Raw genomic sequence first — 24,567 nt, forward strand, 5'->3', positions numbered from 1 at the left:
GAACACCACTCCCATATTTCCGCACAATTTCCTTCTTCGTTTCGATTGTGATCGCTGTTTCTCAAGTTAATAATGACAGTTGTCGAGCACTCAGTTCAAAGCTGGTCGTGTTGTGAACTGCTGTAATAATACACTCCAAAGCAAGCCGGTTCTGACTCAGCCTGATGACATCACCATGTGCGCGCCAGCCCGCTAGCAAACATCCCTTAACAATTGCTTTCTTTACCTTCGTTATCTTCTCTTCCTTCCTTAGCAATTATGTGTCTTGCTTGCCATGGTCTTAGTGAATTATATATACAGTGGGATGCAAAAGTTTGGGCAACCTTGTTAATAGTCATTATTTTCCTGTATAAATCGTTGGTTGTTACAATAAAAAATGTCAGCTAAATATATCATACAGGAGACACACACAGTCATATTTGAGAAGTGAAATGAAGTTTATTGGATTTACAGAAAGTGTGCAATAATTGTTCAAACAAAATCAGGCAGGTGCATAAATTTGGTCACCGTTGTCATTTTATTGATTCCCAAACTTGTAGAACTAATTATTGGAACTCCAATTGGCTTGGTAAGCTCAGTGACCCCTGACCCACATACACAGGTGAATCCGAGTATTTAAGGGGGTCAATTGTAAGTTTCCCTCCTCCTTTAATTTTCTCTGAAGAGTAGCAACATGGGGGTCACAAAACAACTCTCAAATGACCTCAAGACAAAGATTGTTCACCATCATGGTTTAGGGGAAGGATACAGAAAGCTGTCCCAGAGATTGAAGCTGTCTGTTTCCACAGTTAGGAACATATTGAGGAAATGGAAGACCACAGGCTCAGTTCAAGTTAAGGCTCGAAGTGGCAGACCAAGAAAGATTTCGGATAGACAGAAGCGACGAATGGTGAGAACAGTCAGAGTCAACCCACAGACCAGCACCAAAGACCTACAACACCATCTTGCAGCAGATGGAGTCACTGTGCATCGTTCAACCATTCGCCGTACTTTACACAAGGAGATGCTGTATGTGAGAGTGATGCAGAGGAAGCACAAACAGAGCCGCTTGAGGTCTGCTCAAACACATTTGGACAAGCCAGCTTCATTTTGGAATAAGGTGCTGTGGACTGATGAAACTAAAATGGAGTTATTTGGACATAACAAGGGGTGTTATGCATGGAGGAAAAAGAACACAGCATTCCAAGACAAACACCTGCTACCTATAGTCAAATATGGTGGTGGGTCCATCATGCTGTAGGGCTGTGTGGCCAGTGCAGGGACTGGGAATCTTGTCAAAGTTGAGGGACGCATGGATTCCACTCAGTATCAGCAGATTCTGGAGACCAATGTCCTGGAATCAGTGACAAAGCTGAAGCTGCGCCGGGGCTGGATCTTTCAACAAGACACTGAAACATTGCTCAAAATCCACTAAGGCATTCATGCAGAGGAACAAGTACAACGTTCTGGAATGGCCATCTCAGTCCCCAGACCTGAATAGAATTGAAAATCTGTGGTGTGAGTTAAAGAGCAATAAGATGCTGCAGATGTTCTACCAGACAGTTGTGGCGAACGCTCTCTTCTATGTGGTGGTGTGCTGGGAAGGCAGCATAAAGAAGAGGGACGCCTCACGCCTGGACAAACTGGTGAGGAAGGCAGGCTCTATTGTAGGCACGGAGCTGGACAGTTTGACATCCGTGGCAGAGCAACGGGCGCTGAGCAGACTCCTGTCAATCATGGAGAATCCACTGTATCCACTGAACAGGATCATCTCCAGACAGAGGAGCAGCTTCAGCAACAGACTGCTGTCACCGTCCTGCTCCACAGACAGACTCAGGAGACCCCACACTATGTGACTCTTCAATTCCACCCGTGTAAACGTTAACATTATTCAAATTTATTGTCTGTTTTTACCTGCATTTTTATTACTCTTTAATTTAATATTGTTCTTTATCAGTATGCTGCTGGAGTATATGAATTTCCCCTTGGGATTAAAAAAGTATCTATCTATCTATCTATCTATCTATCTATCTATCTATCTATCTATCTATCTATCTATCTATCTATCTATCTATCTATCTATCTATCTATCTATCTATCTATCTATCATATAGTACCTTTTACATTATCTATCTATCTATCTATCATTAAAATAGCAATAGAATGTACAGTACAGTACTGGCAGCACAATCACTTTGTATACAGGAGACATGAGAGGCACGTGTTCACTGAGTCCTCCGCATTCCGTTCTCCGATCAGGACATATGAACTCGATTGTAATCTTATGAGATAACATTATGTGGTCAGATGCTGCCCAAATGGACATTATGAGGCTCATAGCTGCATTAAATAAAATCCACTATTCCAATTTGTCATAGTTTCAGTTTTCATTGTAAAGAAAATGGTACCGAATACCGAAAGACGTTTGACCTATGGGCTTTTAACGCATTAAATGGTCACTGGGCAGCAGAGGAAATAATAATGCATTATCTTAGTAACGTTTAGCCTAATCTGTAATTCAACAGATGAAGATGAATGCCTGCTTCCATATTTACTGCAATGTCTTTTTCTTATTGCAAATTAGTGCCAAAATGCTACAACCCACCTAAGATACATGATATGCAAGATTGGGTGCTGCTGCCTTTAAGTCGAAGCATACAGTACAGTGTTATTTGGTAAACTTTTTATTGGGAAGTAGGTAAAGTTCACATTAAAATAACAATAGAAAGTACAGTACAATACTAGGAGCACAATCACTTTGTATGCAGGAGACATGAGAGGCACGTGTTCACTGCGTTCACCACATCCCGTTCTCCGATCAGGATGAATTCTATCGTAATCTTATGAGACAACATTATGTGGTCAGATGCTGCCCAAATGGACATTATGAGGCTCATAGCTGCATTAAATAAAATCCACTGCTCCAATTTGTCAAAGTTTCAGCTTTCATTTTAAAGAAAATGGTGCCAAACACCCAAATGTATTTCCTCATACGTTTGACCTATGGGCTTTTAATGTATTAAATGGTCCCTGGGCAGCAGAGGAAACAATAATGTATTATTTTAATAATGTTTAGCCTATTCTGTAATTCATCAGATGAAGATGAATGCCTGCTTCCATATTTACAGGGATGTCTTTTTCTCACTGCAAATTAGTGTCAAAAGATAATACACTTAAGGAAGATTTATTCCCCAAATGCTGTAATCATCAGTTTCTGATTTGCCACATTTCATGATTTAGCACAGAGGCTGCTGAATGCCGTCCTCCCCTCTCTTTGTCTGCCACATCATCAGAGGCTTGGCTCTGTTTGAGGAGGGTGAACCAACACCGTCGACTCTTTTATTTATCTTTGTGCATGTTTACCAGCTGTTTCTCTGTAGGCTTTCAGATTTTGCTACAGAACTGAAGTCCAAAGGGCGGCACGGTAGCGGAGACCTGGGTTTGCTTCCCGGGTCCTCCCTGCGTGGAGTTTGCATGTTCTCCCCGTGTTTGCCTGGGTTTCCTCTGGGTACTCCGGTTTCCTCCCACAGACCAAAGATATGCAGGTTAGGTGCATTGGCAATCCTAAATTGTCCCTAGTGTGTGTGCCCTGCGGTGGACTGGCATCCTGCCCAGGATTTGCTCCTGCCTTGCGCCCTGTGTTGGCTGAGATTGGCTCCAGCAGACCTCAGTGACCCTGTGTTAGGATATAGCAGGTTGGGTAATGGATGGATGGACTGAAGTCCAAATTAAGATCCTTAACAAATACAAGGAGGTGGGACTGCCATAACACAACAAAACACACATGTTGTGGGTCACATGTATCCTTACCAGCTGCTGCCCTTGCACTCCCCAGGCTGCGTACTGCAGGACTGCATTGGTAACCTCCGGTGGGTTGAGTTCCCAGACTTCTCTAGGGTGAGATGGGAAAAAGCACAAAGGCAAATAAAAAGCTTCACAAATTAAAAACAGTGTTGTAAGAAAAATAATTTCCAATAAATCCAATAGAAAGTATACAGATGTTACCTGGTATGTAAGTTGTAAATTGAATATGAAGCCATGTAAGAATATCGATAGACCTAGAAGATAGAAGTGAAATAATTTATATAAATATTGTCATCTTTAGGATGGCACGGCAGTCGTTTTGCTTTCTCACCGAAAGGAAATTGGGGTGTGTGTCCTGGGTGCCCCCAATTTCACCCAGAGTCCAAACACATGCAGGTTGCTGCAATAATTATCATACTAACCATAAAATACAAACACATAACTCCAGTACTTGAGTCCCTACACTGGCTTCCAGTGAAGTTTAGGGATGATATCAGAATCTACCTTTTAATATATGAAGCCTTAAATAGCCAAGGCCCTGCTTACATATCTAAACTTATCATTACCTGCAAACCAGAGCACACATTTAGATCTCAACATCCTGGCCTACCTAAGATTTTGAAGATTAATAAAATAACAGTGGGAGCTGCAGTTTTTAAACTAGTAAGAGGATTTTGGATGCACAGACATCAATCTGGAGACAAAATTAAGAATCTAAAGGCGCTTTTCCACTGCATAGTACGGCACGACACGGTTCAGTTCAGCTCACTTTTGGGGGGTTTTCCACTGGGAACAGTACCTGGTACCTGGTCCTTTTTTTAGTACCACCTCAGCCGAGGTTCTAAGCGCGCCAAACCGTTACCAAAACGTGACGTGTAAACTCTGCTGGTCACTGATTGGCCGGAGAAAATCGTTATTACTGCGTCACTGAATTTGCAACACGAGACACAACAGACCCGCTGGATTTTTAGCACAGCCAGCGAAGGTTCGGACACACCATTTTGTTTTAACCAAAAATGGCCGTTTCGTGGTCTATTGAGGAACTACAGACGTTCCTCTCGTTGGTAGCCGAGGAGCAGATCCAGCGAGAGCTGGATGGGGCGATGCGGAATGAAAAAGTTTTTCAGGAGGTCGCTAAGCTCTTGGGCGCACATGGCTACCATCGGACTTACAAACAGTGTAGGGACAAGTTAAAAAATGCAGTGAAAAAGCGCCATATAACGACACGTGAATAATCCCGCCCACTCTAAAGCGGTACTAAACTGCAGTTGAAATGCAAACCAAGCCGATCCAAGGTGAGCTGTACTGAACCGTGCTGTGCCGTACTATGCAGCGCCATAACTAGTAGTGCGAGGCTTTGGATGTACGGAGATATCAATCTGTGGACAAAATTAGGAGTCTATAACATGCTAGTAGTGCTGGTAGCTGAAAAGTGAACATTTAGTTAAGCGATTGACTCTTTCAGGGCGGATGTCAACTTTTGTCAAAAGGAGGGGTTGACGGTGGTCATCAACTGTAAACGTTGTATTAGTTGGACTCACTTTGCTAGAAGGAAAGTTAGCTTCATTGGTTTGACCGAGATTCCCTGCTCTCGCATGAGTAGCAAGGAGAGAACAACGGCATAAATGGCATCGACATCTGGTAAGAGATTGAAGCAAATGCATAAAGCAATATACTCCATTGGACGGCATTTTGCATATTATCACTAAATTGGACTCTAATTTGTCAGAATCTGATTTTGATACAAGTGATCAAAAACGAATGTGAGGTACCAGCATCAGCTGATTGGTCCCCAGTTGACTGTGGTGCTTATCGTCCCCAGAGCACTAGATGGCAGCGAGTCCAGGGTCGAATCCCCACATGGGCGCCCACAAGGCATGCCGGGTATTGTAGTCTCGGAGAACAGCCTATCTGTGTCCCTTGGGTTTTGCTGGATTTGGGAGTCTCTATGCCGTGGGGCTCTAACCTCACCAGGAAGCTCTTCGGAGCTGCAGCACCATATCCACCATATCATCAGAAGCACTCCCTCCTAGAGGAGTTGATAAAAGGAGCTGCTAGCCTTACATTGACGGGCCAGAGTCGGGTAGAGGTGGATGAAGCTTGCGACGAGGAGTGGAGGAGGCAGTGAGTGACTGAGAGAGAGAAGACAAAGAATGATTTATGGTACCATTGTGCTTTTTTGTGATTGTGGTGGGAAAAGCTTATAGGGAAGAGTTTGCCACACATAAAGACTTTTTGTGCTTTGAACTTGTCTGTCTTGAGCCTGCTTGTGTTGGGTGTTTGGTGAGTTGGAACGCCCCCTGCTGTTCACAATAGATAGATACATTTCACATACCGCATAAATCCAAACATGCTAATGTAATTTTCAACTGTAATACTGAAGAATTCCTTTAAACATAACCATTTTCACACTGGAACTTTATGGCTAAGTATAAAAACATTCCATGGTGGTGCAGTGGGTAGCGCTGCTACCTCGCAGTTAGGAGACCCGGGTTCCTTCCCGGGTCCTCCTTGTGTGGAGTTTGCATGTTCTCCACGTGTCTGCGTGGGTTTCCTCCGGGTGCTCCGGTTTCTTCCCACAGTCCAAACACATGCAGGGAATGTGCATTGGCGATCCTAAATTGTCCCTAGTGTGTGCCCTGCGGTGGGTTGGCGCCCTGCCTAGGGTTTGTCTCCTGCCTTGTGCCCTGTGTTGGCTGAGATTGGCTCCAGCAGACCCCCGTGACCCTGTAGTTAGGATATAGTGGGTTAGGTAATGGATGGATGGTTCCAGCAGACCCCCATGACCCTATAGTTAGGATATAGTGAGTTGGATAATAGATGGATAAAAACATTCTTTAAATTTTAAACTACGGTTACAATTGAATAACATTAGTCCTTCTGTCTAACACTTTAAAAACATAAAAAAAAACATTTTCCCCTTTTTATTAACATAACAAGAAAGCAAATTACATTTCACAAACATACTTTGAAGTTTCTCATTTCCATAGAACAATGAAGTCAATGAGGGATGCCCACTTGCCAAGTCTCACCCGTTGTTGTGTCAATCCTGACACGTGAAACGCAATGTGGAAGCAGATGTTATTGGCAACTAAATGAGAGCATCGTAATGGGAAATCTATTGGTGTAAAATGTTTCATGCAACACTCATCCTTCAGTGTTTACCTCAATAAAAGAAAATCTTCCTGGGCTGAGAAATTTAAAATTTATTAACTTGGTAACTATGGTAACCGCAAACGTATTGGTCTGCACTTGAACTAATGATGCAAGCGTGCCCCCCGAAAGCTGTGCTGCTGTTTGCTGGTTAAACCAAGCAAATCTAAAAATAAATAAATAAAGAATAATGTTTCAAGTCACATTCAATCCAAATTCCTAAAGTGACCGATCTGTGCAGGATGGACTGTTGGGGCGGTCTTGTAAGACCCTTCAATTGCTTAACTCACTTTCCGCTTGTGAGTTGTTGACACCTAATTAAAGGTGCTAAAGGTAAAATTCCGTTATAACGAAGTGCCAGGGACCTAAAAAATATTTTGTTGTAACGAATATTTCGTTGTAATGAGGTTCTGTATTTATCGCTGTAGTGCTTTCTTTAACTTGCATCCAGGCATTTGCAATCATTTCATTAGCTTCTTTCACGTTACTTTTAATCTCCTCCTGCCTACAAGTTATGCTGACGAAAATTTTTCTCAGCATTTCCTTGCGATAATACACTTTCAGGGTGCGAATGATGCCCAAATCCAATGGCTGAAGTGCTGCCATGCAATTGGGTGGGAGGAATTCAAAGCGAACATTATCTAAATGTGGAAGCATGTTGTGGGCAGCACAGTTATCAGTCAGGAGCCGAATCATTATTTCTTCTTCATACTGTGAGGTTTCTGAACTCTTTTGAGACCCCCCATTCCCCACCCAACGGGAACGACATGCTGAAGTGCGTCCTGAAGCGCGATTGCAGCGTCTGTGGAAGATTGTTTGTCCGTTGCTGGGGCAGGGCAATAGGAGACTCACATCGCTGCAGTGAAGCGCCACAGAAGCGAATCCTAAAAGGTCGGGGTTGCGCTATAAGTCCCTGTCTTGCACCCCAAAACACGAGGCTTAGTCTCAGTACTTTAGCAAAACCAGCTTTATTCAGCTTGAAACAGGAATGGGACAGTTATTTATTGTAGCGTGATCTGCCACTCTGCTATACACAGACATAGCAGTCAGGCAATAGTGGCCAGGTCAGTGATCAAGTAATCCTGCTATCTGCATTTACAATGTCCGTGCTCCTAACCTTGCATCACCCATCGAGATCTTTTCTGTTTACTTTGGCGGAGAGACGCAGCATATCTGTGAGCCTACTATTGCCCCATACAGACGTGGTGATCGCACTTCGGGACGCACTTCGGCGTGTTGTCCAGTTGAGAGGTCCCAAGAGAGTTTACAAACCTCACATTTTCTTGAATGAGTGCCACATTAATGGAATGTTTCTTGAACGAGCAGCACTGAACCACATAAAAATGGCTTTTCAGACGTCTTCAAATGCAGTAGTTCACATATGTTTGCAACCCGAGTTTTTTCTACTTTTTTTGCTCTGTCTTTCAAGAAAGTTGATAGTGTCGATGGCGAAATTCTGAATTCACTGGCGACGCCTTTTTTCTTTTTACAGCAATCGAGAGCTGCAAAAAATTAAAGTTTTTTTTTTCTAATATGAACTGTTATCATTTTTTCATGTCTGCTGTTTCTATAGGAGGGTGACAATGAGTTAAATTCCAATGGATGTTTTCAAATGTTGACGAGCAATAAGTAAAAGGTATCACTGAAAACCGCAGCAATAAAAACAGTACGAGGAAAGTTCAAAGAAAGAAAAAGAATTACAGTGTTTCTGTTTGGGGATCGTTGTGCACAACTGAGCTGTGACCACCAAACTAACAGCTCTGTGGATGATTCATTCAGGCATTTCAAGGTCTTTTGTTCACTTCGTTGTAATGAAAGTATCTGCTGAATGTACTTCATAGTAACGAGATTTCTATAGACTCGTGTCATAACTGGTTCAGGTCATATCTAACTGGTAGACACTTTTCAGTGACTTTAAATTCCTCTTTTTCGTCTACTGCCCCTCTTAAACGTGGTGTTCCTCAGGGATCCATTTTGGATCGCGTCTTATTCTCTATATACCTCCATCCTATTGCAGCTACTTTAAGGAAATTTAACATTTCTTTTCACTGCTATGCTGATGATACTCAGGTTTATATTCCTGTCTGCAACTCTGCAATGAATCAACTGCGCAACTGTCTTTCTGAACTAAGATCCTGGATGGCTAATAATTTTCTTGATCTAAATCAAAATAAAACGGAGGTGATTATAGTGCGTCCATCAGCTAAAGCCCAAATTAGTCTTGGACTTCTCAGCTGTTTCTCTGTCTTTTGCAAACCTCAAGTCCGCAATCTTGTTGTTATGTTTGACAGTAACCTCTCTTTTGAGAAACAAGTAAATTCCGTAGTTAAGAGTTGCTTTTTCCAGCTTCGTCTATTAGGTAAGATCAAGCCTTATTTTTATCTTCTAGGGATCTTGAGAAAGCTACTCATGCTTTTATTTTTTCTCGCCTCGATTACTGCAACTCACTGTATTCTGGGATTAGCAAATCCCTGATACGCAGGTTATAGTTGGTCCAGAATGCTGCCGCTCGCTTTCTGGTTGGGGCAAGAAAGTCTAATTCTGTTTCTCCAATATTACCGTATTTACTCGTGTACCACGCGCCCTTGTGTAAGACACGCACCCTCATTTTTTCAAAGAAAATCGGGAAAATCGTTTTGCCCCGTGTACGATGCGCGTTGTGATTGAATAGGAAGCATTTAGAGAGAGAGAGAGAGCTCGATCGAGAGAGAGCACGAGAGCGCAAGCAAGCAAGAGAGAGCGCGAGTGCACAAGCAAATGAGCAAGAGAGAGCGCGAGCAAGCGAGCGAGAGAGAGGGCAAGTGTGCAAGCAAGCGAGCGAGAGAGAGAGAGTGCGAGCACAAGCAGAAGAAGTAAACATTGCAGAATTACATTTCCTCATGTATGACGCACACCTGATTTTCTAATGCTAATTTTCGGGAAAAAATGTGCGCGTGGTACACACGTAAATACGGTAGCTTCTTTACACTGGCTGTCTGTTAGTTTTCAACTTGATTTTAAAATCTTGTTGCTAGTTTTTAAATCTTTACACGGGCTTGCTCCTGCCTATTTATCTAAACTGTGTGTTTTACACCAGCCATCTAGAGTGCTTAGATCTTCTGGTCAGTTGTCTCTTCTTGTCCCTCGTACCAAGTATAAAACTAAAGGGGGACAGACAGGGCTTGACAGCTGCTGCTCCTCGCCTGTGGAACTTTTTACCTCATCACGTAAAGGAGACGTCTACAATCGAACTGTTCAAAACGAGATTAAAGATTCATTTCTATTCACTTGCATTCCGTGACCTTCAGTAATACTGATGGCTTCCTCATTGTCCATCCATCCATTTTCTATCCCGCTGAATCCGAATACAGGGTCACGGGGGTCTGCTGGAGCCAATCCCAGCCAACACAGGGCACAAGGCAGGAACCAATCCTGGGCAGGGTGCCAACCCACCGCAGGACACACACAAACACACCAAGCACACACTAGGGCCAATTTAGAATCGCCAATCCACCTAACCTGCATGTCTTTGGATTGTGGGAGGAAACCCGAGCGCCCGGAGGAAACCCACGCAGACACGGGGAGAACATGCAAACTCCACGCAGGGAGGACCCGGGAAGCGAACCCGGGTCTCCTAACTGCGAGGCAGCAGCGCTACCAGTGCGCCACCGTGCCGCCCCTTCCTCATTGTGATTATGTATGACTTCTATTTTTTATTTATTTTATTTATGTTCATTTATTTTATTTCTATTTATGTTATTTGTTTGTTTTCTTTTATTCTTTTATTGTAAAGCACTTTGGCCACAACATTCCTATGTTGTTTTAAATGTGCAATATAAATAAATTGACATTGACATCATATGGGGAAACTGTTGGGACCATAAAAATACTTTGTTGTAATGAAAATTTCGTTGTAAAGATATTTGTTATAATGGAATTTTGCCTGTATATACAATAAAGAGGGACTGACAGAGATTTGTCATTTGATAATGACTATCCAGTTGTTCATTCCGCAAACGCAGAAGTTTATCCATACTGATCGATACTGAAAAGTGCAACATAAAATAAACTTTGGTCGTGTGGTGAAGTGAGTAAAGGGTCTGTTGCAGTGTGCGAGTTTTTAAAATAAAAGCAGTAAGTCTCAGGTGCAGGGCTGGGCAATGGCTGGGTGGTCAGTAAGGAGGCAAGCTGATTGCTTGATTGATCGGCACTTCATGGGTTGTAAATAAAATGCCAAAAGCACAGAGTGGGAGCCTGAGGGAAGTGGGGGAAAGTAAAGAGAGAATGAGAAAGGAAAAGAGAGGAGGGCTAAATCAAGGTAAGGAAGTGGCAGGGTTGTGGTAGAATGGGTGCTGCCGAAAGGAGACAAGCAGCTGGGGACGATGCCCCGGGTGAAGTGAGCAGACGACACTCATGGCATGAGGGTCACTTCAAGGGTGCAGAAGCAGACATCCAACTCTGAGAAGTCCCACAGAACACTGAGTGACAGTGGCAGAAGAAAGGAGCAGAGCTCAGGGGGTTGCCAAGGAGGCCAGCTGGGAGGGCACGAATCAGCTAAAGGGTCGACTGCACTTGTCGGAGGACATCTGCTCTCGCTGAGGGGACCGTAATGGGTGAACATAGGGGATGATGGTTTGTAAAGGGGGCACACAGTTTTGTGAATGGTTTTAAGGGACATATCCTGACTGAGATTTTTATCTTTGCTTTATACCGTGTGGAATATTTTTACCTCCACAAAAAAAACTGCATCTATTACAGGGGATTTATTTACTTATTTATTTACAGACGATCCCTGCACTGCACTTTTGATTTGGATCACTTTGTTGGAAACAAAAAGCCCTGTGCCCTTTGCCCCATCTCTTACTGTTCTGTATCCCATTGCAAGACTATAAATGTCCTGGGTTCAAGGACGTTATACCAGCTGTCGGGCAACCCAGGCATCACAGGGTGATGTGTTATTTGAGGTGTTGAATGACTGATGGAGCTATTCATTGACTGATTTATTGATTAGCTGGATGATCGATTGTATTGTTTGATTGTCCTTTCCTGCAGTTAACGGCTATTAGAAGCTGATGCTCACTCAACTGACAGCAACAGAAAAGATGCAAACTGTGCAAGGTGCTACTCATATATAAAATAAAACTTTGATTAACCAGTTATTTGATGTGTTGATTGATTAAGTGAGTGATCAACTGTTTGATTTATAGTTTTTCCATCCATTTTCTTACTTGCATACTGTAGCTAGTTAATGGCTTTAAGAAGCTGGCACTTAGTGATTGATGGTGACAGAATTTTGATTTTTCTTTTCGCCTTCTATAAACCTATCTTTCAACATAATGAGAGCAACATATTATCAAAAAAAAAATGTTCCATGCAAAATTCATCTTTCAATCTCTATAAAGAAATCCACCTGGGCTGTGTATTGTAAATTTGTTTACTTGGTCTCTATGGAAACCTCCAGACGTATCTGTCTGTGCTAAACGAGGTGGCGGCTGCTGCTGAAGGCGCCGGATTGTTGTCTATTTGCCAATTAAAAAAAGCTGGAAAAAAAACATATATGAAGAGGGATGAACAAATGATCTGCGTCTAAGCTGACGGTTATCCCGAAATGCCTAAAGCAACCTCGTCACACATTGTTTTTGCTTTTATAGTTAGGCGCAACACCCCGCACTTTACCAGCACCCTTGATATGAGGCAGTAAGATGATTCTATAAATGTAGTCACTTGAACATACAGAATCCGTTGTAGGAAAAAATTAATGTTCAGACAGATTGTCCCACAGATTAGCAGTGGGGAAATGCTTGCCTTTTGTTATTATCTATGGGGTAAATCATCTAGTCACCCATTTTTTTTTTTTTTTGGAAACACATCTTCCATTTCAAAATCATGAGAAGCCTGAGCCAATTTCTGAAACTTAATGCATTAGGCAGGAATGAACCCTGGATGAGACAGCGGTCTATTAAAGGGTGTTACTTTAAGATTGCATGGTACTGCAAAAATACTGAACACCCCAGATTTAAAAGCAGTGCAGTACCAGCATTTAGGTGGACATCAATTTTCCTCCCCTTCACTAGACATCCTCTGTATAAAAACATCTGTTTCATACATTTCACAAAACGAAACTACACGCTTCAGTGTGATGGGGTAATATTTTCTTCTCCTGGTAAATCATGGGGGACCTACTCTGTTACTTCAATGTGATTTTGATTTCACATCAGCTCTCCTCCACATTGCTACATAAGGGATGATTGCTGTGATGCGATCAGGACATCATGGGGGACCTCCCTCTCATATTGCTTCGATGTGATCTCGATTTTATGGTTCAAGCTTCATGAGAGATGAGGTGCGTAGCGTGTCGTAAACAGTTGTCAGGTGAGAAATTGGGCAGCACATCAGGGAGGTCGAAGTTTTGGAGTTAACTGTGATTTGCTTTGGAACCATTTTGGTATCCTTTAGAGATAAGGTGAGAAGCGTAGACACAAGGGAGATGCTCGGAGCAGAGCCACTGACCTTCTGTGTCAACAGGAGCCAATTGAGGTGATTCAAGAATCTCATATGGACACGTCCTGGGTGCCTCTCTGTGGAGGATTTATGGGGACGACCAGCTGGCTGGAGACCCTCGGGATGACCCTGGGTCAATGGGAGGATTATATCTCCAAGGTGGCCTTGGAACACCTTGGGATCCCACAGTATGATGAGTTAGCAAGTGTGGCTGGGGAAAGGGACATGTGGGTCTCACTGCTAAGACTGTTGCCTCTGTGATCGAGCTTTGGATAAGCAGTGGAAGATAAAATGAAAAATGAATGAAATGAAATTAACATTTTGATACTGGTATTGAAGGTCCAAAACCTGGAATTGATACTGGAGTCAAAATTTTAGTACCGATCCAACGCTTGGAGTATTCACACCGGACCCTTACTCATAAATGTCACAAAAGATCTTAAATTGCATATTTCTCATATTGCATAGTTTCATCATTGGCGTACGTGTGTTTTCTGCTATTATGGTTAATTCTGACTGATCATTTGTCATATTTTTAAGAAATTTCAATTATATTTGTTTATTATTTATGTATTCTTTGTTGGTTTATATATGTTCCTTGCATTCACATCACGCCTGAGTGACCACCCTCCACTTTTAACTTCATGTGGATGAGATGAAGCCCCTCAAGCAGTCATTGGGAGTTTTCTAGAGATTATCAGTGTTGATGAATATAATTCACCAAAGCATTTTTCACATACAATTTACAGGGTTCACAGACGACCTTGTTTGCCAAGTTTTTTCCCGAATATTCGCCTTGCGGCTCTTTTTTTTCTCAGCGTCCCATGATGCTTTGAAAGACCAGCTTGACTTTACAGATTTGAAAGACCAGCTTGACTTTACAGAGCTTTAGCTCTGTCAGTGGTGCCTGGGGCAGCCCTTCCCCGCATTGCATAACTCTATAGTGGGTGGTGGAATTCAGATCACCCGCTAAACCAGACTGAATTCTTCTTTTGCTTAGGATTTAATAAGAACTGCTTTAATTGTATGCTATAAATTAGCAGAAAACTTGTGAATACATTTGAACACAAAACACACATGCAAATTCAAATTCGAAACATGTTGGTCATGTCTGAAATGTAATGTCTTTAGGTTTGGACTTAAATGAGACTTGTGTGTAACATGTGAGCGTACCCCTTTAATAGTATTACCCAGAGTGCTGTTCAGCTGAAGCAAGTAAGAAGAGCAGAATTCTTGATTTAAAAAGATTGTTAGCACCTCTTGTCTCATCGGTTGGCCATCTAAGCCAGTCACCGCAGATGCGATCTCTGATTTCATAATAGTCACCTGCAATTCCTGAGCTACCACCTCAGCCAATCAACAACAGCTTCCCAGGATGCCTTGCTCTCTCACGGATGCTGCTATGTATCAGTTTCTCCCCACCCCAGTCTCTCTTTAGTTCTAACAGCCTCTCTTCATTCTCATCTACTCCACTACTCAGCAGACTTAAACTTAGCTGCACCCAAGAACCTCAGCATCAGCCATCTGTGTTATTAACTAAGGAGTTCGAAAGCAGAATAGTCCTAAAATATCCCAAAAATAGCAATTAGAGGGGGAAACACCATCAAACCGCGACTTATAACAGAGAGCAACAAATAATTTGTATGAAATTTACTTAAACAAAAATGTTCTGTAGCACAAGAATAAGCCCAGAGGAACATAAAGTGAAAGGGACAGAAGGCAATGCCTTCAAAAATATGCAAATCACAAAACAAACGCAACCAAAGAACACAAAATCCAAAGAATAGTCAAAGACAGAGCAGAAGGTCACAAAAACTCAGTAAATCACAAAAATATCAAAAGCAAAAACATAGGAGAGCTCACCAAGACAATGAACCGCAAGGGACTCTGGGTTTTACTTGGCCATTATAGAGCTGAGGGCATCTCTCCTATACTAATAAAAGGCAAAGCCCTCACTGACTGACTGACTGACTCATCAGTAATTCTCCAACTTCCCATGTAGGTAGAAGGCTGAAATTTGGCAGGCTCATTCCTTACAGCTTACTTACAAAAGATAAGAAGGTTTCATTTCAAAATTCTATGCGTCACGGTCATAACTGAATCCTACATACGTACATATATACGGCCATAGCCTGCAGTTTGGTCGCCGTGTGAGGTGGAGTTGTGTCCCCCATTACTACGCCTCCCACGTAGTTGGCTGCCTACCTATATTGCGTCCCCCATACCCACGCCTCTCATGTAATTGAGTGCCTGCCCATATAAGGTCGTCCATCAGCAGCAATCCAAGCTGTGAGAAAACAGTAAAAAGGAGGCGCGCCACACGACGTGCTATGTTTTCTGATGCAGCTAGACGAAAACAACTATGTGATGCTGCTGCGAAATACTCGCAGAAAAATCCACAAGTTAATAGAGACGCTGTCGGTAAATACTCGCGGGCAATTCCACAAGTTCATAGACACGCTGCCGCTAAATATTCGCAGGCAAATCAAAAAGTTAATACCGGGAATGCCTGTTAAACATCTTAGATTCACGAGTAGCGATTTGGGTGGTGAGATGTCTATCGAAGTGATCACTGTAATATTTATATGTCATTGAAATGTTTTATTATCAGGCATGGTTTAGGCACCTATGTCATCAGGAAGGCACCAGAACAAGGGACCTTAGGGTTACTATTATGGAAGTTAATTTAGAGCACGGATGCCGTGAATGTAAGAGCTTTAATAAATAAAGTTCCCCTGCATACTTTAAAAGAAAGTCTCGCCATCATTTCATTTTTCACAATTTGTGAAAACAAGACATGGTGTCAGAATAGAGGACAGTCATGGATTTTGTTGGAGTTCCCTCGCCACTAATTGACTGGTATTCTCTTAAGCTGCCGGGAGAATGGAAAAAGTTTCGACAGCACGTGGAAGTGATGTTTTCTGGCCCGCTAAAAGGCAAAGACGAGAATGAGAAATGCAGCTACCTGCTCCTGTGGACTGGGGAAAAAGGAAGAGACATTTTTAACACATGGACTCTCACCCAGGAGGAAGCCAAGGTACTGAAAACTTATGACCGGTTTGAGGCTTTTGTCATGCCTAAGACGAATACGATATTCACGAGATACAAATTTAATGAGAAGACGCAGGGTATAAACGAGACTTTTGATCACTTTGTAACGTAGTTAAAATTGCTGGTGAAGGACTGTGCTTATGCAAACGAAGATGAGATGGTCAGGGATAGAATAGTGTTTGGCACAAACTCAGCAAAAGTGAGAGAGAAACTTTTAAGTGCCGGGTCTTAGCTAACATTAAATGAAGCTGTGGACATCGCAAGATCAAACGAGCACAGCTGAGAACCTTCGATGCATGTACTGTGAACGCAGTATGCAGACAACAAACGAGCTCCAAAGAGCGCTGATCAAAAAACGCATTACACAATTGAGAAGGCAGCAAAAGAATATGAAGCGAGTGATGCATACAAACATATTCATAAGTGCAGCTACTGCAGAAACAAAGCACACGGTGGAAAAAGTCAATGTCCAGCTAAAGGAAGATAGTATGAAAAATGTGGTAAATTGAACCACTTCGCTAAAGTTTGCAGGACTGGGAAAGGTAAACCCGTGCATGCAGTGTGTGATGTCTCAGATAAAGAGGAAGACGAGCTGTTCATTGATGCAGTAAGACAGGAACAACCTTCTGAATCTGAACAAGCCTTTGAGGACATATCAATAGGAAAGCAAGGTGTAAAGCTTAAGTTTAAATTAAGTTCATAGGCACTCTGCCGCTAAATATTCGCAGGCAAATCCACAACTTAATACCGGGAATGCATGTTAAACATCTTAGATTCACGAGTAACGATTTTGGGTAGTGATCACTTCGATGAATGAAACCTGTTATCTTTACAACGGTTGACAAACACGGAATGTAACTTGAACACAACACGTCCTCCAAATACGAACTTGACTGAAAGAAATAATGATAATCAAATCCTTGATGACAGCAACTCTCATAACACTCACAAAACAATTACATTGACAATTACGTTATTTTTAAAATGTTTCCTTTTCTTTTTCATAACTTTTTTAACACACTACTTCTCCGCTGCGAAGCGCGGGTATTTTGCTAGTGACCAATAAAACACACAGCACATGGTATAAGACGCTCAGACATAACGAAAGTAAATAATCAACAATGTTAACATAAACAATGAATAAAATAGACATAAAAGAGGAATTTGAACCCCAGGTACCATAAATGCTTGATTGATTTAGTGCTGGTCAAATGGTCGCCCTTCCCACAGGTTCTCCAGTCGCAGAAGATGACTTCTGTAGCTGTGATCATTAGGTTCTTAGTCACCTCCCTGATCAGCACCTTTCTTGCCAGATTACTCACTTTGGGTGGAGAGCCAACTTTAGGAAGAGTCCTGGTGGCTCCAAACGTCTTCTGTTTCTCAATTCTTGAGGCCACTGTGCTCCTGGGAACATTCAGTGCTTTAGAAATGATTTTTATTCCCTTGCCCTGATCTATGCCTCATCACAATTTGATTGTGGAGTTCTACAGAAAGTTCCATGGACCTCATTGCGTGGATTTCATCCACCCATACAGTGTGAATTGCAGGATCTTCTATACATAGATACACATGTGCCTTTCTAAATGATTCCCAATCAATTTGCTGCAAGTTCTTGACACCTTTCAAAGAGAGTGAAAGCAAACAGGAGCCACCCAAGCAACATGTGGAGTGTAAAGTCTGAATACTTCTATGAATACTTCTGCTGAGGGGGGAGAACCTTTCAAAAGAACAACCATCTTAGTAGCACTCCAATCAGGAGTTTATGGTAGAGCAGCTAGACAGAAGCAAATCTTGAATAAAAGCCAAATGACATCCTGCTAGGACTTTGAGGAAAATAATTCTTTGAAACTTTGAACTCTTTGGGCACTAAGCACTATTTTTCTCGATGGCCAGGTACTACTCGTCACTTGCTTAATGCAATTCCTATGGTCAAGCATGGTGGTGTCAGCATCATGCTATCGGGCTGCATCTCAGCAGCAATGCAGAGAGACTGGTCAGAATTGAGAGTAGGCCAAAAACAGAGAGTTCCTTGAAAAAAACCTGCTCCAGAGTTCACTCAATCTAAGATTGGGAGATGGCTCAACTCTCTGGACAATGACCCCAAGCATACAGTCAAGACAATGCTAGAATAGCTTTGGGACAAGTGTGTGATGGATTAGTTTTAGGCTCAGAGTTTAACCCTATAGAACATCCATGGAGAAACCTGAAGATGGCAGTTTACAGACACTCCCCATCCATTCTAAAGGAGCTTAAGAGGGTCTGCCAGGAAGAATGGGATACACTGCCCAAATCGAGGTGTGCAAAGCTTGCTGAGATTGACTCAAGAAGACTTGGATCTCTAATTGTGAAAGGACTTCTACAAAGTACTCATTTAATGATCTCAATATATCGATGAATGAGATTTCAAATTTAGATTTTTAATAAGTTTGCAAACATTTCTGAAAGATGTGAAAAAAACTTTTCTCTCCTTTCAAAGAAGTCCATCTCGGAGACCGGATGAAAATGCAGAATTCTTTATTTGTACACAGATATGCACACATGTCTCAGTCCATGGAGTGAGTACTCAATAAAACAATGAATCTGCCTTTTATGCTTTTCTGTTACATCACCTCATCCAATACCTCACGTTATCTGACTCTTAATCTGCATAATATGCAGAGCTTCATCCAATCAATGAGTGCCACCAGGGCTTTCTGATTCCTATTGACTCTCTCTTTCTCTCTCTCGCCTTGTAAATACGAGTGATCTGCGGATTCTTTTATTAGTTTTAGCACCGCTTCATAGGAGGGGTGTTTGGGCTTTCCCATTAGTTGAATTCCACTTTCTAGAGGGGTGTTTGTTACTCATCTACTTCATTTTAACCTTGTCAACTGTCTTGTTGGCTCCTCTAAGATGAGGCAAAAGCCTCACGTGCCTAAGCTTCAAACAACATTTAGTTACATTCAACTCTTATCCTTACGTTTAATAATTCACTGTTATACCTTCATATAAGTATATACTTGTATTAAATTGTAAAATGATATCATGTATTGATTACAAATATTAACTAAAATTCTATAAAACATCCCTTTGTTTATTATGGGTTATTGAGTGTAGGCTGATGAGTACACACATGGAAAATGGATCCAAACTGGTTTAAGGCACATCCTCCCCTAACTCTGTCATAAAATTCAAAGAGACTCAGTTGTAAAGTGTGTATGTTAAACATGAATACTTCTCACTAATGTAACACTAAAATTACATTGCTTTGCTTATTTTACAAATAAAGACATACAAAATATTTATCAACTTGTATGCGAAATTTCACATCACAACGATGCCATTTCTAATTTTTTTTTTAAATCCTCTATAATGCATTTTTTACTTCAATGAACTCTGCAACGAAACCATCCAAAATGATTTGATTTTAAATAACAAGCAGCTCATCAAAGCACTCCCTCGCACCAAATAAATAGATTCAGTTACCACAGGGGTGAGTGACAACTGTAATGACAACCAGGATCCTTCAGGATTTATGAAGCCATCATAAAAGTAGGGATGAATGGGTCCAGTCACAAGAAAACCCTGCTGGACGCAAGTCCTCGCCAATGTTTTGTATAATGAAAAACCCCAGGAGTTGGGGGCTTCATATGCCACTCTTTAGGGTCTGGCTCTGACACCAAGTGGAGATGTCTTCATTCTGACATTTCAATAAAAATCTCAGGGCCTTAAAAACACTGCGTCATTATCTGAACAAACGTCTCGCTCCAATCCTTTTGTTACTTATCATTCTATAGATGCGACAAACAAGGCGTACTTTGGCTAAGTAATTACGGCGTAAGATTCAATTTGCATCTTAATATAAAGTAAGCTAATAAGCCGATGCGTATTAATAAATACAATAAAAGTGATTAGATTAAAGTCGAGTGGAGTTCAATTACCCACAGAGATGATGAGGCCTTGACTGATGTACCTGTCTGCTTGTTCTCAATCTTAATTTAAAATCTCACTGGAATTCTTCCGTGATTCAGGCAACGGCAAATAAAGCAATCATATTATGATAAGTTATCTTCCAGGGAATGGCAAGAGGGAGGCAATCTCTGCAGACGCGTTTGATGTCAGGATCTACAAAGCATTGCTGAACCTGCCATAGTCAGCTTCAAAAACTGCAGGTTCAAACGGGGACTGAAAGATAAAAACGAGTTTTGTAGCGCTACACGGTTTACGCCTTTTAATTTGCACTGAAATTCTGATTCCCCAGGAAAAGGAGTTTAAAGGCTGATTTGCATCCAGCTTAGTGTCATCCACGGCTAACAATACGAAAACAGACTGGCATGGAAAACAAGCTTGTGCCTCTAGGGAACTGCTTGCTGCTTTAAGTTGTTTTTTTTTGGGCCTGCTGATTGATTTTCCTTATTAACGAAAGTACATTTGATAAATTTTGCTTTGTTAATTAGCTCGTGAGCTGGAGTTTAATTTACGAAACACTTTCTATAGTGGTCGGCACGGTGGTGCAGTGGTAATGCTGCTATACCTCACAGTAAGGAGACCGGGGTTTACATCCCGCGTCATCCCTGTGTGGAGCCTGCATGTTCTTCTCATGTCTGATTTTCCTTCTGGTGTTCCGGTTTCCTCCCACAGTCCAGAGACATACTGGTTAAGTGAACTGGCAATCCTAAATTTGCCGTAGTATGTGGTTGGTGTGTGTGTTCGTCCTGTGATGGCCTGGTGCCCTGTCCAGGATTTGTTTCTGCCTTACACCCTATGCTGGCTGGGATAGGCTGCAGCAGACCCCCACAATCCTGTTCTGCGTGGGTTTCCTCCAGCTGTTCTGGTTTCCTTCTGACAGACATACAGGTTAGATGAACTGGCAATCCTAAATTTGTTTGTAGTATGTGGTTGGGGTGTGTGTGTGTGTGTCTGGGTGTATGTTTATCTTGCAATTGCCTGGTGCCCTGTCCAGGGTTGGTTCCTGCCTTATGCCCTATACTGGTGGTAATGCTGCTATACCTCACAGTAAGGAGACCAGGGTTCACATCCCACGTCATCCCTGTGTGGAGCCTGCATGTTCTTCTCATGTCTGATTTTCCTTCTGGTGTTCCGGTTTCCTCCCACAGTCCAGAGACATACTGGTTAAGTGAGCTGGCAATCCTAAATTTGCCGTAGTATGTGGTTGGTGTGTGTGTTCGTCCTGCGATGGCCTGGTGCCCTGTCCAGGATTTGTTTCTGCCTTACACCCTATGCTGGCTGGGATAGGCTGCAGCAGACCCCCACAATCCTGTTCTGCGTGGGTTTCCTCCAGCTGTTATGGTTTCCTCCCACAGACATAAAGGTTAGATGAACTGACAATCCTAAATTGGCCATAGCATGTGGTTGGGGTTTGTGTGTGTGTGTGTGTGTTTACCCTGCGATGGCCTGTCAGCCTGGCACCCACTCCAGTATGTATCCTGCCTTACACCCCATGCTGACCCTGATAGACTCCAGCAGACCCCCATCACCTTATTCTGTGTGGACTTTCTCTAACAGACATACAGGTTAGGTGAACTGGCAATCCTCAACTGGCTGTGGTATTTGGTTAGGGCGTGTGTGTGTTTACCCTGCAATGACCTGGCACCTTCTCCAGGATTTGTTCCTGCCTTACACCCTTTGCTGACTGGGATAGACTCCAGCAGACCCCCGTGACCTTATTCTGCGTGGGTTTCCTCCAGCTGTTCCTGTTTCCTTCTGACAGACATACAGGTTAGGTGAACTGGCAATCCTAAATTTGTTTGTAGTATGTGGTTGGGGTGTGTGTGTGTCTGGGTGTATGTTTATCTTTCAATTGCCTGGTGCCCTGTTCCAGGGTTGGTTCCTGCCTTATGCCCTATACTGGTGGTAATGCTGCTATACCTCACAGTAAGGAGACCAGGGTTCACATCCCGCGTCATCCCTGTGTGGAGCCTGCATGTTCTTCTCATGTCTGATTTTCCTTCTGGTGTTTCAGTTTCCTCCCACAGTCCAGAGACATACTGGTTAAGTGAACTGGCAATCCTAAATTTGCCGTAGTATGTGGTTGGTGTGTGTGTTCATCCTGTGATGGCCTAGTGCCCTGTCCAGGATTTGTTTCTGCCTTACACCCTATGCTGGCTGGGATAGGCTGCAGCAGACCCTCGTGACCCTGTTCTGCGTGGGTTTCTTCCAGCTGTTCGGGTTTCTTCCTACAGTCCACAGACATAGAATTTAAGTGAATTAGCAAAACTAAATTGGCTGCAGTATGTGGCTGTTGTGTGTGTGTTCACATTACAATGGCCTGGTGTCCTGTCCATGGTTTCTTCCTGGCTTACGCCCTGTGCTGGCTGTGATAGACTCCAGCAGACCCCCACGACCTTATTCTGCGTGGGTTTCCTCCAGCTGTTCTGGTTTCCTCTGACAGACATACAAGTTAAGTGAAATGGCAATCCTAAATTGGCCGTAGTATGTGGTTGGGGTGTGTGTATATTCACCCTGCGATGGCCTGGTGTCCTGTCCAGTACATATTGTTTTATGAAGTCCAAACCTCAATTAATTAACGGGTAGATACAGCAACTAATTTGCATTATAATGTGAATTTACTGCTCCCTAGAATAATTTTGGACACAAAAAAAAAAGAAAACATTAAAATGGTGAAGAATGACCCCTGCCAACAGGCACATTGCTACATTATAATGGATTTCATATTTTTCTTATTACTCAGGCATTCTCAGAGGAAATAAATTGTCTCGAAGCAGTAAAAAAAAAAAAAAAAACGCTCCAAGGATAATTACGATGCTCTCTTTACCGGGCAGGCACCTCCCAGATGAATCATTTGTTAGCCACTCTTGGACAACAGTTGCGTTTGAGGAACCTCATTTTCAGGTACACACTCAGATCGGCACAGATAATGGCACTTTTTACGCGAGTACTGCTGTCGTTAAATTTGAAATGTATCGCGAGCTGGCAACATCGAGGACAATGGCCCTCTTGCTTAAATCAGCCAACTTTTACATCGTTCCTTCATTAGTGTCTACCATCCTGAAAGTTGTGAATCTCACAAACGGGAGCGACAGGAAGAGAAATGGCACATGCTAACCAGCGTGTTTAAGTAATATTACAGTGGGTGATTAGAACCGGAGCTGAAAGTACTAAAAAGCCCCTTAGTCATACAATTTAATCTGAAACTCAAGATGCTTTAGAGTGCTGAATTCAAACACACTTGTCAATTTGAGATGTTTTTCATTTATATGTTAATGCTTACCAATTTCACTCAGTGCATTCAAAGGGCTACATTCTTGACTTTTTTTTTTTTTTTAAGTGCACTCTGTTTCCTAAATCTGATGTGCTGTACGCAGCTCAGGCTCTAGGGATTTCGTGGCTCCCTCTGGTTTACATAATACGCTATTCACAGGTGAGATCTTTAGGCTAAAAAGGAAAAATATTTTCCTTTCTGTAAAGAGCTAAGAAATAGCACAAAACACACACACGGGAAATGTGACGTTAGCTTTAATCAAATAATCGGATGATCCGCTCCGAGATCAGCTTGACGCTCAGGTAGAGCATCTTATCTGATCACTCAGATTCACTCTTGCAATGGAGAGTAGTTGAATGTTATTGGATTAGATGGCTTCAAATGATAACAGGGCACGATCCGTCCATATGTCCATCCACCAAACACTTTGTCTTTAAACCTTCTCCATCCATCCCTCCATATTTTACTGTCTGTCCATCCTTCCATACATTCGTCCATCTGCTCACCCAGCATCCACCTAGTATTATTTCAGCTGTCCATCAATCCACCTGCCAAAGCATGCATCAATTTCCTCAAACGATACAGTGCACAATTGTGGAACCCGGGACCCGTACAGCCCCCTTAACCCCGACGCAGACTGGCAGACACAAATACTGTTTGGCACACATGTATTCTTCCAAATATTCCACGTTTATTTCTTTTCGCTTCCCACTACAGAGAACAGTACAATAAAGCAAAAGAAACCAAACACAGTCCTTTCTTCTATGTCTTTCTCTTTCTCTGCCACCTCCGTTCCTATCCTGACAAGCTTCATCCACCTCTTCCCGACTCTTGCCCCCAAAGTAGTGTCAGCTGGCCCCCTTAATAGGGAACCCCGA

General features: G+C 42.5%; 1 protein-coding gene across 1 annotated transcript in view; it reads right to left on the reverse strand.

Moving 5' to 3' along the window:
• The window catches only part of LOC120530489 (inactive dipeptidyl peptidase 10-like), a 357,045-nt gene that overhangs the window by 165,205 nt on the left and 167,273 nt on the right, over nucleotides 1–24,567 (reverse strand). The window contains exons 6-7 of the mRNA XM_039754919.1: nucleotides 3,985–4,037; nucleotides 3,790–3,871 (exon numbers count right to left, since the gene is read on the reverse strand). Coding sequence (XP_039610853.1) covers nucleotides 3,790–3,871; nucleotides 3,985–4,037 — 135 coding nt within the window. The remainder of the gene's footprint in view (nucleotides 1–3,789; nucleotides 3,872–3,984; nucleotides 4,038–24,567) is intronic.

Source organism: Polypterus senegalus, chromosome 6, assembly GCF_016835505.1.
Source record: "Polypterus senegalus isolate Bchr_013 chromosome 6, ASM1683550v1, whole genome shotgun sequence".
Taxonomy (NCBI): domain Eukaryota; kingdom Metazoa; phylum Chordata; class Cladistia; order Polypteriformes; family Polypteridae; genus Polypterus; species Polypterus senegalus.